At 35.6% G+C, this 16602-nt stretch overlaps 1 protein-coding gene across 10 annotated transcripts in view; it reads right to left on the bottom strand.

The window, feature by feature from the left end:
* The window catches only part of PPP3CA (protein phosphatase 3 catalytic subunit alpha), a 309334-nt gene that overhangs the window by 71140 nt on the left and 221592 nt on the right, over positions 1-16602 (bottom strand). For all 10 annotated transcript variants that reach the window (XM_072755567.1, XM_072755569.1, XM_025983828.2 and 7 more), the window contains one exon: positions 7909-8033. In XM_072755567.1, coding sequence (XP_072611668.1) covers positions 7909-8033 — 125 coding nt within the window. The remainder of the gene's footprint in view (positions 1-7908; positions 8034-16602) is intronic.

Genomic DNA, 16602 nt, shown 5'->3' with positions numbered 1-16602 from the left:
GTTACTTGGGTATGGCAGTATGTGTAAAAATGAAGGTCCACTTTGAAGTCACCAGGTTTGGAATAAGCCTACACTGATACAGTGATCCTGGAGTGTGCATTAAGATAACTGAGATACTCAAGTACTAACATCAATTTCATTATCCTCCACTGACATTACTCAGGAATCCACAGGGAAGAGAAAACCTCTTTTTGAAAACCAGTATGCTCTTTTTTCCTCATCATGTTCTAGGGGAACCTGGGTGGCTCAGTGGTTGAGCATCTGCCTTCAACTCCGGGCATGATCCTGGGGTTCTGGGATCAAGTCCTGCATCAGGCTCCCTGCAGGAAGCCTGCTTCTCCCTCTGCCTATGTTTCTGCCTCTCTCTCTGTGTCTCTCATGAGTAAATAAAGGAAATCTTAAAAAAAGAAAAAAAGTTTATGTTCTACAAGCGAGGTTAAGAAGATATAGAACCACAAAAAATAGAGATAAGTCTGATTCTGGTCACTGAAATCTGAAACCAAAAATCACACCATATTTACATTTTTGTAAAGAAGTTTCCAACATATAGTAAATATGCTTGATAATGTCCACTACTGGACAAGCTATTGGTGATTCATTTGTTGTGATAACCTGTGAAGAATAACTGCCTCTGTTAGTTTATATGATAATTTATTAAATGAATAAAAATAGTTATGTTTGAATACACACCCAAGTCTTTGAGAAAATACTAATTATCAAAGCAAGTATGTATTATTGTGTTTTCCAAGTAAGATATTGTCTCCAACTATGTAATTATAATTGAAGTAAACAAAAATAATCGGTTGACATAAAAATTTATATACATGTTACTTTCATTAATTTTCTAATTATCATTTTCTGATTATAGCTATTAGCTAAAGTTCCTGTGACAAATGATATAACTATTTCTGAACAACTGACCGAATGGTCTATACAAGTGATCCTTAAGGCATTATCATCCAACAATGGTGCATATTCCCTGTTATTCTAGTGGGTAGTATGGTGGCTGAATGAATCTCTAAATTCTGTGTATCTGGTTTTGGAGGTATACTTACTTACATGCTTTCATAAAAGGATTATTACTCAAACTTATCTCAAATATCAGAGAGGATATTTATAAACCATCATTAATGTCAATGAGAGAACTATTACTACTTAAAACCTTACAAGGTTGTACCTTACTACTAAGGAAATACACACAAACACACACACATTTCCATACTGGTTTCTAACTTCGGATGTTTAGTTTGGAATAAAATGGGAATGTAAAGTCTTTTAAGAATTATATTTACTTACTGAAATTGCTATAGCTAATGTATTCTATTTTTATATTGAGAAAGAATATATGTTTTGGCTATACTGTAGCTGCTTTTAAAAAAGATTTTCTTGTTGTTTTTACTAGAGTGTAACTTATGTATGATGAAGTGCAAATATTTTAAATATGCCAATGAGTTTGTCCATATGTATATTCTCATGAAACTACTAACCAAATCCAGTTACATTTCAGCACACAGAAGGCTCCCTTGTGCCTCCTCTCCCAATCAATATCGTTTTGGAAATGTAACCACAATTCTAAACTCTTCCAGATTAGCTTTGTCTGTAAGAATCTTAAAGCAGGGCTATTATCTCTCCAACTAAAATCTAAAATGCAATTTTCTAACCCCAGTTAAATGCTAGAGGAATCACTTTTTAGGACCTATAGTTTCTCTTTTGCTATCTATAAAAGATCCTGTTTTGACATTAGCACATGGCTTTATTGCCCCTAGTTTTAATTTCTGTAGCTTTTTTCATAACTGAAACCTCAAAGAGTGATGCAGAAAAATTTTATGATACGCTTATCATCTTTATTTACCTTTTCAGTGATTCAATACATATTCAATGCCCCTTATTACTTAAAGGATGTAAAGCACCTACTATGTAGTAGGAGTTTAATATTAGCTCTTTCCTATAAACGAGAAGGAAGACAGGAACACAGAAGGGAGGGAAGGAGAGGGGGAGAGAAAGAAAAGAAAAAAAAAAAAAGGAAACAAAAAGGAGAAGGAAAAAGAGAGAAAGAAAACATAATTTCCAAATTCTTGGCTCAGCATGCCCTCCAAATAAGAGTCCTGTTTTCACATTTTATTTCCTTCTCCCCTGTGGCAAGAATAGAATCTCTTCCCAAACGCTGAATCAAACCACAAACGCAGCCAATATGGAAGAAGTGGCATGGTAAATGAAAGGGCCAGAGTGGATTGGAGAGTGGAGCCCTGCCAGCCTTCACCCTCAACATCTGGTGGGAGAGAGCTGCCAAATACAACACTACTCTCTTGCTGGCAACTAAATTCTGCCATCTAAAGTTCTAATGTTCTAAAGACCTGTCAATCTGAAACAAAATCATAACCTGACATTATTTTTAAAAAGGAAAGTCTCTCGTGAAAAAGGTATCACAATCAATAAGCAATGAAACGCAAATCAGTTCAATAACCAGGTATTTTCACCTATGTGGTATGAGATGATTCATTTGAATAAGATTTTCCCTGAATTAATTGGTTAAGGTAGAAACAGATGCAGGTTACTTTGGCCCTTTTGCATGGCTAGATGTAAATTCCTCGTGCTACTGATTTTCAACTGGATCTTGACTGTCTTTCCAGTGTTACTCTAAATAACTATACAAATATTTACAACTTAAAATGAGTTTTAAGATATGAAAAACTGAGCATCCTCTATGTTTTTATTAATTTCCATCACAGTCGTGGTTTTCTCCTATTTGATCTATCAGTCTTTTCCAATGAAGCAGCACTAAGAATATAATTTTGTGAAGGATATTGTATTGGTTCAATAGTAAAGTAATGATTTATTTTGTAATTTACACCTTTTAAGGATGAGTAATCTTGAAAACTTGCATAGGGGAGTAAAGAAAGATGTAAAAGATGGAGGAAGGTAAAGAGAAAGTACACAGCTTCAGATATGCATCAACCAGCCTTCTAAAATAACTCTCCAAGCTGTGATACTTTCCAATCAAAAGGGATGCCTCTCAGTCATAGGACAATTAAGTGAAGGATGTACATTGGTTGGGAAAAGATCCAAACTCCCGAAATGTCAAATGCAGCTCCTCTCAGACATTCTTTGCTTGGTCTGACAAGCGTGCAGAGAAGCAGCAGAGCAATAGCAATGCACTACAAAGACAACCGGTGGCCGGAAGACAGCAGACAATTTCTTCCTCATGTCTGTGGCATCACTCTGTCACCTAACATGGCTTGCTGTACCGTTTGCTTGTTATTCTCAGGCAGAAGCACGGAACGTTGCCTGACTTGCTGTGGTTCATTTTAGTCATTTAGTCCACAGCAAATAAACACAGCAACTCTTCATGCTTAAATGTGTTTGAGGCCTGGGCTGAGACCTGTATGTAAGTACAACGGGAGGGGTTCCCTTGCTGCTAAGCCCACTGCCATGCCCAGCAGTGCAGAATGGCTAGAAAAGGAACATGAACAAGTGAACAGAAGGAAATAGCTGGGCATGCCTCCGTTTGCAATTCTGTTTTTCTCTGCCTTCTCGGGGAACACACTCAGACGTTGCGCTTCTATATACCCGTATGCTTGATTAAAGAGATTAGGTAGCAAAATGCAATCATCAGAACGAGGATGGTATTTGGTGTGAGACAAATTATTACTCCAAACAGAATTACCTCTTTCATCACTATTCAAAAGCTTACTTGTTTTATTTGGGCTAACTTTGTGGGGAATGATTTCTAATCTTGGCAGAATGAGAGGGGGTAGGAAGGGGTGCAGAAAACGAACTCCATGGATTGCCCACAGCACATTACCTAGTGCCTGGAAATACTACCCAGTAGAGACTGTATGAAATCTGAACCTACTCTTCAAAGCTGATTTGGTAAAAATTAAACATAAGTGGCTCCTCTTTGCCCAGAGGACAGTCAAAGAAGAAATACCTGCAGGGGAGCCCTGAATTATTGAGAAGAATCAAGAACCTTTGAAAGCTGTTAGAATAGTACACACTGGAAAACTGACTCTGATTTTAGGAGTTCTCTTAAACCAACAGTATCTTTCTCAAAGAGAATATTTTATATTCAATGCTGAACCTTCAGATTACAGAGGTGGGGGAGAAGGTTCTGTGTGCACATTTGCACATACATGAGTAAATATAAAAGTGTGTATCAGTTTCCACAACACTTGTGTGCATTTTTTTTTTTTTTTTCAGTTTGCTTAGTGAATATGGCCAAGGCCTCGGGTGTAGTGGAAAGAACACAGACTTTGAATCCCAGCACTGTCATTTACTATGAGTGTGACTCTCTGAGCTTTGAGTTTCACAAGCACAAAAGGAAGAGATTTGCATGTTCCTTTCAAATCTTTTAGGAATAACTGAGATCATGTATACCAGGCAAACAACAGCATTTCAGCATGCAAACAATATAAGCTTCCTTAATACAAAATTAAGAGGCCCGAAATATTCTCAGTAAATATATTTTATAGAAATGTCTGTTCTATTTTAAACATGATGATATCACTGAGCCATCCCAAAGCCCTTTGAAGGTCCCAGTCTAATCAAAATGGATCATTTTCATAGATGAGACCTTCACATTTGTGTTATTTCTGTACGCATGTGGCAAGTCCCTGGAGCTGTACTCTCAGACACTTAGAGTTTAATTAAAGAGCTGTTTGTGAAGATGGGAACTCTGATATATACATCTCAGAACTTTCAAATGTCCCGATATTTACATTTGCTGTCACTAAAATCTGGGCTCTACTTTGATTCCTTTGCATGAATTTCAAAAGGTGCATATTACACAGAATATTCCAGCTTTCATAGTTCAAATATCTAGATTAATTGTAGACTAAAAAGAAATCTGCTGAAGAGCAAGTTAGTGATTATAGCTTCTCAAGTTCTTTAATTTAAGGAAGTAAAGTTCTAAAAAGCTCCTAATTAGAGAGAGTTTAGGAAATCTCAAGTAATTTGAGCCCAGTGATTCAGAAGCCTGAACTCTTGGAGTAAAAATTCAAAGGTAAATAAACACCAACAAGATTAAGAAAGAATATTATCCAAAGATGGAGCTGGTGAGACAAAGAAGTCCAAATGTGCCAACCACCACTCAAGCAACACATGACTTAGTGCTTTGTCTTCATCAGTAAATTAATAGGAAATAGCCTTTAATCTATTTCTTTGAATAGATTAAAAAGATGGAAAATTAAGTCATTAAAAATCACAAATATTATGATGTTAAAAATATTTCCTACATAGCACTCCATCATTTGGCCAATAAAAATAATCAATCCCAATAGGATAGTCTTGCGTTTTCCCTAAGAAGGTAAGCTTCCAGGAAAGTAGAACACCTATTTCTTTCATCCTCAGAATCTTACCTAGGAGCACTTTGCATGTTAAAGGAATAAGATGAATTTAAGAATAATAAAATAATTTTCTAAAGTATTTACTTAGGTTCCACACAATCCTAATTTAAGGGGAATAGCAGAAACACTTTTAAGTCCCATTTCTGTTTTCTGTCTATTGCAGTCTTTCTCCAACCTGGCTACATACTGAAATCACCTATGCCTATAGCAACAAATTCTGGCTATGGTATGCATGTTGAAGTAAGTGTGCCACTTATGGAAAACATGCATAAATGAGAGGCCATGCCCTTCTCTTTTTCCTTTTCCTTCTAGCTGAATGTAACACAGGACATAATGGATGAAGTTGGTATAGTTGTCTTGAGTCACAAGATAGCCTTTGGAATGAGCCATGCACCCTATGCCCATCAGAGCAACAGGGTAGAAAGAGCCTGGGCCCTGTCACCATCCTGGGTTACACCAGCTGGGTATTCCCATCTGTGAGCTTTTACTGGAAAGAGAAATAAATTTCTATCTTGTTCAAATCACCATTTCACAGATTTGTTGTTGTTTTCTCTTGGCAGGTATCGATGCTAATGTGATACAAACATCTTACAAAATCTGGATTCAATTGTCCTTCCCTACCAAGTTGGTCAAGTCAACCCATGAATGAGATGTATAGTTTATTAATTTCTTCCCCTGTGCTCTTCTTGTTTCAATTTCCTTCCTTGCTAATCTCACTTCTTTGATTCAGTCTTCCTCAGTCATGTCTGCTCTTAAAATTGTCCTACTTTTCTATTTTCCAATGCCAATCATTTTTTGTACTGCTTTTATCACAAAGTTTTAATAATTCAAATAATTGAATCCTAGATGACCACCTATTCTAGGCTTCTGATCCTATGTAACTTTTTATAGTTATTATATTTTCCCACATAGATTTAGGTTTCTGGAGAGCAAGGATACACATTTCTTCAAATTCTCTATAGTTCTGATCATAGTGAGTTTACACTGTATGTGTTCAATAATACAGTACTTGTTCACCAAGTGGAAGAAAGCCCAAACTTTACTTTCTCCTTTTGGATATATATATCAAAACCATTACTCTTTCCCTCATCATCATGAATAATTAAGAAATGTATGGTCCTCAAATACAGAAAGGCTTAATATATTGGTGAAAATATTATATATTTAATATATATAGCCAATGACTATCGTTTCTATCTCTCTCAAATATATATATATCTCAAATATGTATATATTTGAGATACACACACACACACACACACACACACACACACACATATATAGACTCAATGACTGAAGGTAAATTGAACCAAAAAAAATAAAATTGGTATGATTGTTTTGAAAACAAAAGCTATTTAAGAGCATGGCATGTTCTTCAACATTAAATATTCCTATAATAAATAAAATATTATGGTGAAAACTTAAAATCTTTTCATATGAATACTATGACTATATGATGTTGGTGTGAAACTTCTATAAAGTTGATTTCTCTCTTAAGAATAACTTTTTTCCTTTTAAATGCCCTTTATCTGAGAGCACATATAATGTCAAGTACTACACCATGAACTCTGCTTCTTTAACACTCAATTTCAAATCATTTCCTTTTATTAAAAAAAATTTATTTATTTATTAGCGAGTGAGGCAGAGAGTTTATGTGCATCCACAAGGTTCAGGAGGGGAAGGGGCAGAAGTAGAATTCTCATGCAGGCTCCCTGCTGTGTGTGGACCCCCCTCCGCCCCCCGCCTTCCCCTGCCACCTCAATGCAGGGTTGATCCCAGGACCCTGAGATCATGACAGAACCAAAATCAAGCATAGGACACCTAATCAACTGAGCCACCCAGGCATCCCATTAAATCATTTCTTTTAATAAATATCTGGTGAACCCTTTTTATGTTTGAGACACCATGTTAAGCACCAGGAAACACAAACAAGTGAATGAAGCAAGGTCTTTGCCTTTAATTTGAATGTAATTCCTACTTACCTGAAGCAGATGCAGGTGGAGGGCTGAGGAAGAACATCTACTCAAAGGTTATCTGTTTTGTTTTAATTAATTAGTTTGACAAATTACCCAAGTTAGATGACAGATGCCAAAAAAAGACAAAATACAGCAGCTGTAAGTGTACTCACACATACAACACAAAAACAAGGACACAGACACAGGCACACATGCACCCGGCTATCAATTTACAAAGATCAGTTATTGCCTCACAATTATAAGGCATAACCATGCAAATACATTCCTGCTTATTTAATCAACTCTGATTAGTTCTGTCAACAGGAAAAAGAATTATCTAACATAAAATATGATGTAATTTTTGCAAAGTTTCAAATATATAAAAGGTATATAAGGAAAGTCTCAATAATAGCCATTTCCTTGGCATCTCTAAACATTAAAAAGCATATGGGAACCAAATGAAAATAGAATACATAATATCCTGAGAATGGAGTGTCTTACAGTTTTATGACAGACGAGGAATTTCCTTAAGACAATAACATTTACAACTTATAGTTTGCTAAGATATTGTTGATCCATTCCAGAATAGCTAGGAAATGATGCAGACTTACTTCGATACTGAAGTACCCTCTGTCAACATAGTCCCCTAAGAAGAGGTAGCGAGTGTTGGCAGGAGATCCCCCCACTTCAAAAAGCTTCATCAAATCAAAGAATTGTCCATGGATGTCCCCACAAACTGAAAGAAACAAAGAAAATTCATTTTATGGTCACATTATGATACTGAATTAGACTAAAATATTATAAAATTTTAGAGCCAGAAGGAATTTAGAGCTCATCTTAGCCAAAACATTATTTTGCAAAACAGGAAAGTGAGACAGAGGTTTCAAAGTTAATTAGTGGCAGACCTGGCTCTAGCACCCAAATCTACCAATTCACAGATTAACTGTAAAAATAAAGGTAATACCAAGTATTGCTTCTGTGCATTAAACAATGCTACACCACGCACTGTGCTAAGAAATAGATGCACATTTTCTGATTTAATACTAACAATGTCATGGGCTGAATTTTCACTTTGCAGATAAGAGATAAGGCAAAGAGAGGTTCAGAAATTTGGCATTATCTCCATATAACTGAGGTCTGAATAAATAAATACTGCTTTTTATGTATCATAAAAACTGTATTTCACTGACTCTAAAATGTCATCAATGATAAAGCACATCATTAGTTTATGTACCACTAAGAAAGAAAAAAAACCCTCCAATTTGAATTATAAAAGAATACTTTTTAAATAATATCAGGTGTTAAAATGACAAAAAAATTGTTGAATTAAAAAAAAACCCTATAACATAGTACCCCCCAAATTACTGGGAAATAGTATTTCTTAACTTTCTCAGTTTCTCTTTTAAACCAAAATTCTTGTAAAAGCCATGCAGCCTTTCTTTTTAGAAACTACTTGTTCAGGACTTATCATTTCATTTACTACTTCCAAAGCCCTAAAAAAAAAAAAAAAAAAACTATCTCCATTATACAGATGAGGAAATAGTTACTAAGACAGGTTATGTGGCTAAGCATGATTCTATATGGATGATCCAGAGTTTAAATTCAGGTTTGCTTAATTCAGAGCTTTTGCTGCCAACTATCATGTTATAACATCTTACATATTTTATATGTTTTTCTATGTCTATGTATTTAATATTTTAAAATAATTTCATGCTTAAATGATGAACATGATGTGGTTATTTCTTAAACACTATGAGGCTCATGGAATGAATACGTCAACAAAGAGGAAATCAGGAGCCCCACGCATGCTATCTTAACCCATTCTCTGCTGCAATCATTTTGCGATAAAATCATTTTAGTCCACCTTCATCTCATTCCCCCTCTTGGTACACTAGATGTGGGTCTTGTCTTTTTTTTTTTTTTAAGATTTTATTTATTTATTCATGAGAGACACAGAGAGAGAGGGAGAGGCAGAGACACAGGCAGAGGGAGAAACAGGCTCCATGCAGGGAGCCCGACGTGGGACTCGATCCCGGTGCTTCAGGATTACACCCCGGGCTGAAGGCCAGCACTAAACTGCTGAGACACCCAGGGATCCCCTTCATTGTCTTAAACAATCCAAATTCTTTCTTCCTTAGATTTCCACAGGTTGACTTCTTTTTAGCCACCAGTCACAGGTGCAAAGGGGTCTTTCTAGAGCACTCCATATTAAAGGAGCCACCTTATTCCAAAATCATTTTCCATCCCATTAATTTGTTTTACTTTCTTCACAATACTTATCACTATCAGGAGCTATCTCGCTCATTAATTTGCGTGCTGTTTCTTTTCTGATCTTTCCCACTAAAATATAACCTCTGTGTGGTTGTATAACTTGTCAGTGCAGAGAATAGCACCTCCCACCCAGTAAGAACACGAGAAATATGTGCTACCTTAGGATTCTTCCACTGGGCCTGCACTGTGTTTAATTTGGAAATCCACTAACTAAGAAGTCAGAGATTTTGAGATGCCTTTGGGATTGATAATGTTGGATGACAGGTCTGTAGAGTTTGTTCTGGTGCAAGCTCAAAGCCTTCAACTTGTCTGAGATCTTATTTTAAGCTTTTAAGTCACATTTTTCAAAACAGTGTTCAGCCAGACTGGGGTAGAATGTGGGACCTCCAAGTATCTAATGGTGGTTTCCTTACCTGGTTCTACATCGGAAACACATGAGAAGGTTTGGAGACTAGACCCCAGGGCCCTGAATCAGAATCCCCAGAGATGCAGATTTATAATCAGCTCTTAGATGAGTTTTACCTAGTCAGTAAGACTAAATAGACCTACATTTTTGAGCCTTTGTGGGCACACCCCAGCCCTCATTCTGCATGCTTGTGTGGTTCCCCTCACAGGGATTAAATGGGGAAATACATGTTTGAAAGGCAACTTCTTCAATGTTAATTCCAGGTTGGTGTCAGAGTAGGATTTCCTATTATATGAAAGGATAATACTAAAGGAATTGCTTGAGCAAGTCTAGGAGAAAGAGATGAACCTAAGAAAAGAGATAATAAAGAGCAAAATTTCTCTGGGCTTTTGAATGTAGCTATTGCTTATGCCTTGCACATTTCAGTTTTAAGATAAAAGATTTATCCCAAATATCTGGGAACATTCACTATTTTGATATCAAACTTCAGGATGAAAGTGATTGCCACGCTTAGGTACTCAAGAGGATATCGGGAGGGTGCCATGGCCCCACACAGAGGAAGGATACCTCTATGTGATGGTAAGAAAAAGGTATAGCCAGGTAGCTTTCCCCCCAAATGATGCTGTGGCCCCCACCTTCCATCCTCTTGGGCCCATCTGAGCAGAATAAAAATGCCAGCTAATGAGGCAAGCTGTCTTCTTATTTGCTCACAGTTTCCCAATTCTCCACGAGGCTAGTTCCTTTCATCTTCAACATCATTTGGTTTTAACCCCACTTCCCAAACAACGAGGCTTTGACATGTTCTATTATACCTTCAAGGTAAGCTCTTGCTTCATCGACATAACCTTGTTTTCCACATTCCCCTAGCTTCTCATTAGTTGCTTCTCATTCCCAATGGAACACTGCTGATGGACAGAGTACTCATCTAGGAGCCAGCACGGAAAGGCTGATTATCTTGAAAAGGCTCCAAAAATACAGAAACACAATATAGGTAATAAAAGCACTCCTCACCTCTATGAAAACAGGCATTCACCTGACTAAACATTCTCCAAAAATATATATTAGGCCTTCAATAGATTATTAGGGAGAATTGTGCATATTTCCATCAGAAATGTAGAGAGTTATGGCATTAATGAAATGAACACACCAAAGATAATGAAATAGAACATAAGTTTTTTTTTTTTTTTTTCCTGTACCACTGATACCCTTATCCATGAGTAATCAGATGCGTCACAACATGATGGTTATTTTCCCTATGAGCTATGGTCCTACTTTTGTTTTTATGCTGGATATGTAAGAACTCCATTAGTTTTTATATTGTTCAGGTATACCAAGAAGTTAAATCTATAAGTCAGATGACTAAGTGATTTTTTAAAAAATATTTTATTTATTTATTCATGAGAGACACAGAGAGAGAGAGAGAGGCAGAGATATAGGCAGGGAGCCTGATGTGGAACTCGATTCCAGGACCCCGAGATCACGACCTGAGCCAAAAGCATATATGCTGAACTGCTAAGCCACCGAAGTGCTCAACTAAGTGATTTTGAATGTGGCTATTCTAACATTCTCAGTACAACCAAATGGTGCAACAGTGACCAACATCCTGTGATGCTTCCATATTTACTACTTTACTCTCTTCTGTTATCAGGAAATACATATATTATGTCTAAATAACCGAGTGCTAAATAATACCTAAGTAAACAATTACTTTTAAATAATTGCTTTTTAATATTGCTTCCCGGCCCAGAATGACTCTCAGTCTACTACAAATAAAACTTTATTGGAAATGATTCTCACAGAGTGGCACCAATGTCTGATCTAAGTCTTCCGAAGGAGAGTACAGAATCTGAAAGTAGAAAACTGAAAACAACACACAGAAAGGATAGGTCTTTATTTCTTAAGGAAGGAAATAGCTTTTATTTCTAGTATCTTTTCTGGATAGCTAGTCATTAAGCTTTGAAAACACAGGCTTGGAGGTTCAAGTATACATAAATACAAATAGAAATGTTGTGTCTGTATGTCCATGCACAGATATGTGTGTGTAAAACCACACACCACAAAGAAGGAATTATTTGGAGATTAGTGGTCAGCATAGCTGTTAGGGAGTCATTAAACAAGTTCAAGACTTTACTCACTGTATATTACAGCAAAGTAGTGCTAAAGAGAAAGAGCAATAAACAGCTGGGGCTGTAACAAGGGACTCTTTGTAGTTACTGCGTAAGTTCTTGTAATCTACAAACTGGACAATGAATCAGTCACAGGGCAAGTCTGAGCCCCGAGAACCACCACACTGCTAAGTAGAGAAGATAATGGCCAGGATATTGAGGACAAACAGGCTCTTGAGAAAACAATCTCAGGCAGAGGAAGGAGGACAAGCTGGAAAGATAATCATTCCCAGGACCAAGCCTTTGCATTGCATCTCCTGACTGGAGATAAGCTGCTAACTTTATCTAGAAGGGAAAGATATTCAGTACAAGAATCATGCACATATTATACATACAATTAGGTATGCACGTCGTGATTACTTGAGTGAATCAGCAAATAAGTATGTTCATATTATAATTATTTTTTCAAAGAATTCATTGTTTCTAAGTTCACATTGGCAATTAAATTACAACTTTAAAGAATGTAAACAGTAGACAGTACTAAACACACTAGGATGAGGTCCCCGTACAACTGCTATACAACCGATCATTTGAAAAGGACTCTGACAAAAACTGCCATCCTGAATAAAGCTCATATTAACCAACAGAATATAAAATATATACTTTCATGTAAAACTACTTAAAATAGTTTTGAACTAATGCTCACACTCACACATTTGGTCCTGTTTCTTGCCTATATAAAAAAAATCCATTAAAGAACATCACTGCATTGACTTCTTACTGACACTAAGCAAAACTTCTTTAATGTCATAGCATTCCAGGTTAAAGAAAGCTTACACAAATTAAGAATGCCTGAGGACAGAGGAGTGAGCTGTTAAAGAGAAACAGACAAAAAAAACCCCTATGAAACGATCAATTGCAGGGGAAAAAATAGATTTTTAATGGACCAGCGTTCCAAAATCGCATCCATATCATGATTTAGAAGTCAAGTGCTTTGGATTCTTGACTCGCTATTTTTCTATAAAGACCTTTTAGTTCCTGCAAAACACTGGCTTTTATCATCTTGGAAGACTTGCATGAAGTAGAATAACTTCTTATACAAGTTTTTCCAGTTCATACTAAACTAACAGTTTGTAATTTTTCTTTTAGAAAAGACATTACTGAATCACCCAGCAATTTGCACCATTAGAGTTCCACTGTCCTTTCAGCTTCACTGATTTCCACCCAATATTTTTTCCATAATAACCATATTTCCCAAGACAATAAAATTTCTAATGTTAAGGAACTAACATGTCTAATTCTCAGCATGAGAGGATTAATCTATTACATTTATTAGTTTGATTTCTGAATCTTCTGGCAGTTACAACTTACTCTTTTCCAAAATTTACAATTTTGCAGAGAAAGGTCTTACATTTAGAAGTTTTGCTATAGGGTAAATACAGTGGGTACCACAAGTACATATGTGCTTCCCTCTGTTGATAATCCAGGCTTAGGGCACCCTTCGTGAAGGATAAGTTCAAGTACAAACCAGCCAGCCTGAATACATATAGTTAATTAGCAGAATGTGTAAACTTCTGAAATCTGGAAATTCCTGAGATAAAAGGGAGTTTTATTATAGTATTATTTCTAAAATTCTTTATCAACTGTAAAAATAAACTAACTAGTAAAAGATATATTAAAAAATGTCAGCTTCTAATTATAATCCAATGGAAAGAAACTAGAATAGCCTACATTTTTAAGCTATGTTATAGAAGGACCAAACAAATACAACACCTTGGCATGTACACAGTGTATTCAAATCAATAGAATAATAAATTATTGAAATTTGTTTTTTTCCTAAAAATAGGTGCTTTAACCATGAAAATTATTGTTTTTTTCTTTCCTTCCTGGGTTGAATGCTTCACAAAATTTTGTTTACTGGAAGAATTTAATTTATTAAACAAGAATGTATTTGTTTCAACTGTTACCACCAATTTTCCATTTCTGCATCAATCCATATTATAACAAAAGGCAGAATTATTAAAAATTCATAATAATGTTACAGAATTATATAAGTCATGGTCATGGTTGCGACACTATTGACTAATAATAGTAATAAGGATGTATAATACTTACAAGATTATTTAATTAAATTTGGTCATCCCTCTATTCATGTGTCCAAGTTTGGTCAGACCCAAAAATTATCAGTTATGTGATATGTAGAATTATTTACATTATGTAGTTCACCAAGCCCTTGATGGTCATCACCAATCAAGAGTATTGGATAAACACTAGGAGTTGATGTAATTTCAGTCAAATACAAGTAAATATGATGACTTAAGTACTTAGATATATCATTAATAAACGAATGATTGTTCTTTTCACTTTTCGAAATACTGGTCCCAGGTTTCAGAACCCAGTGAACTCCTTCCAGGATCCTGAAACATGGGCTTTCATTACTATAAGCAGATCTGGGGGTTATAGATCTATGCCTTAGCATCTCCACCTGTATATTTCTGGAATGTTGTATTTTGTTTTGTTTTGTTTTGTTTTGTTCAACTATTTGGTAGCTGTGGTCACAGTATTCTTTCAGTGCTGGCTTTTTGCTTTTTTCCTAGATGGATTATTTCATCCTTGAGAAGAGGCAGGATAGTGCAATGGGTAAGTAGACAGACTACAAAGCTAGACTGCCTGGTTTTATACCTGCTCTTTGTTAGTTTTTTGGTTTGTATGTGTATTCCTCCCGACGGACCTGAGGCAACAAACCATGGCTTCTTAGTTAATTATTGTCTTCATTCTCCCTGAATCAGCTTTACTATCTATTGAAGGTGTGGATTCTTCCAATTTGCTTTCCCCAATTTCCTACTTTATGTATATATTCAGACTCTTTTCACTACTTTTCCTTATGCTTTCGTCATTTTGTTCTGGAAAATGCCACCTATGTGACTAGGAAAAGATATTTAATATTTGTAGGAGGTCTCAGATGCCTCAACTGTAGGGGGTTTCACATTAGACCTCATTCTATATGTTTTCTTTCATTACTAAAGTAATATAAGTGAGGAAAAAGCTTAGCAGGCTATGGCCCACTGAATGTACTGACACAATATGAAATAGGCATGGCAGCTATTCCAGATGTTGTCTGCCTAAGAGATATCTTGAATGTTTTTTCAGATTTACATCGATGATCTAAGTATCTGTTCTCAAAGTAGCCATAAATAATATATATAAAAAGTTCTATTTTTTCCCACTTCTTATCCTAATCTATGCTATCATATATTGAAAGCTGTTAAGGCTGAAATCAAATAGACTAGGCCCCATGCTCCACAATTTCCATTTTATGAGAGTGGAAATATTTCCAAATGGCTTTAGTGATATTACCAATCTTTAGCAAGTAGCAGCACCATGGTGAGTTTCCAGTTAGTCTCATTTTCTTTTGTAGCAAAACTCATTTATAAGACCACTCTGTTTCATAGCTGTGTAATGGTAGTAATGTTTTAAAAGCTGAAAGTAACACAGTAAACAGAAGGAATGTAAAGTATTTTACCAAATGGATTAGAAAACAAAATAAAACAAAACAATTCTCCTTAGATTTCTGGAAAACTCTAAGAAAAATCTTCAAAGTGGGGAATAAGTGAATCACTTATTATTATGATACTCCTCAAATTTGGACAACTTAAATATGATTTTGTTTCTAATATTTTAAAAACTCAAGGAAAGCAGGTTACATATATTTAATTTTAAGGTCCACTTATTTATCATAATATTGGCAATTAGAGGCAGTAGGTTTATCAGTAAAGAACTTTTTATCTAGCACTGACTTTCAAGTAGGCAGTTCTATTTATGCCTACTAGTAAGTGAACAAGGTAATAAGTGTTATTCCTAAAAGACAGTACTTAAAATGACTTAATAGAAAGAAGTATTAAATTTCTTCAGTAAAAATATATAGGCTTGTTATATGAAGCATATTTGGAAATGGAACTTTTAACTCTTAACTGACCAATTATTAACAATATATGAACACCTGAGACATGTTAGAACACATTCATCTGAAAATTAGTTAAGAAAATGTATTTTCCAGAAAAGAATTCTGACAAAGGCAATGAGCCTATTCTTAATTCTGCCCAGTTTTCCTTAATCTATCAATTCCTCATCTATCTTTCATTCAGATATTCCAGAATTATTTATTCAATTAAATATCTGAAAAAATAGGGGCCCCTGCATGGCTCAGTTGGTTAAATGTCTGCCTTCTGCTTAGGTTCAGGTCATGATCTCAAGGTCCTGGGATCTTGCCCTGCCTTGGCAGTCTGCTTCTCCCTCTCCTCTGCCTCTCCCCTCTACCCCCCTTCCTTGTGCTCTCTATCTCACTCACTCTCTCTCTCAAATAAAAATTTTGGAAAACTCTTTAAAAACATCTGAAAAAAATAAACCACTGAAATGTGTAATGTTTACTAAATAAACTGCAATAAAAGGATGCATAAATACCACCAAAGATTGATGATTTATTTGTGTTAGAATATCCTGGGACAATAAAGAAATAAAAGGTA

Source organism: Vulpes vulpes, chromosome 4 (assembly GCF_048418805.1).
Source record: "Vulpes vulpes isolate BD-2025 chromosome 4, VulVul3, whole genome shotgun sequence".
In the NCBI taxonomy this organism is placed as follows: Eukaryota; Metazoa; Chordata; class Mammalia; order Carnivora; family Canidae; genus Vulpes; species Vulpes vulpes.
This window is presented reverse-complemented; position numbering and strand designations above follow the sequence as displayed.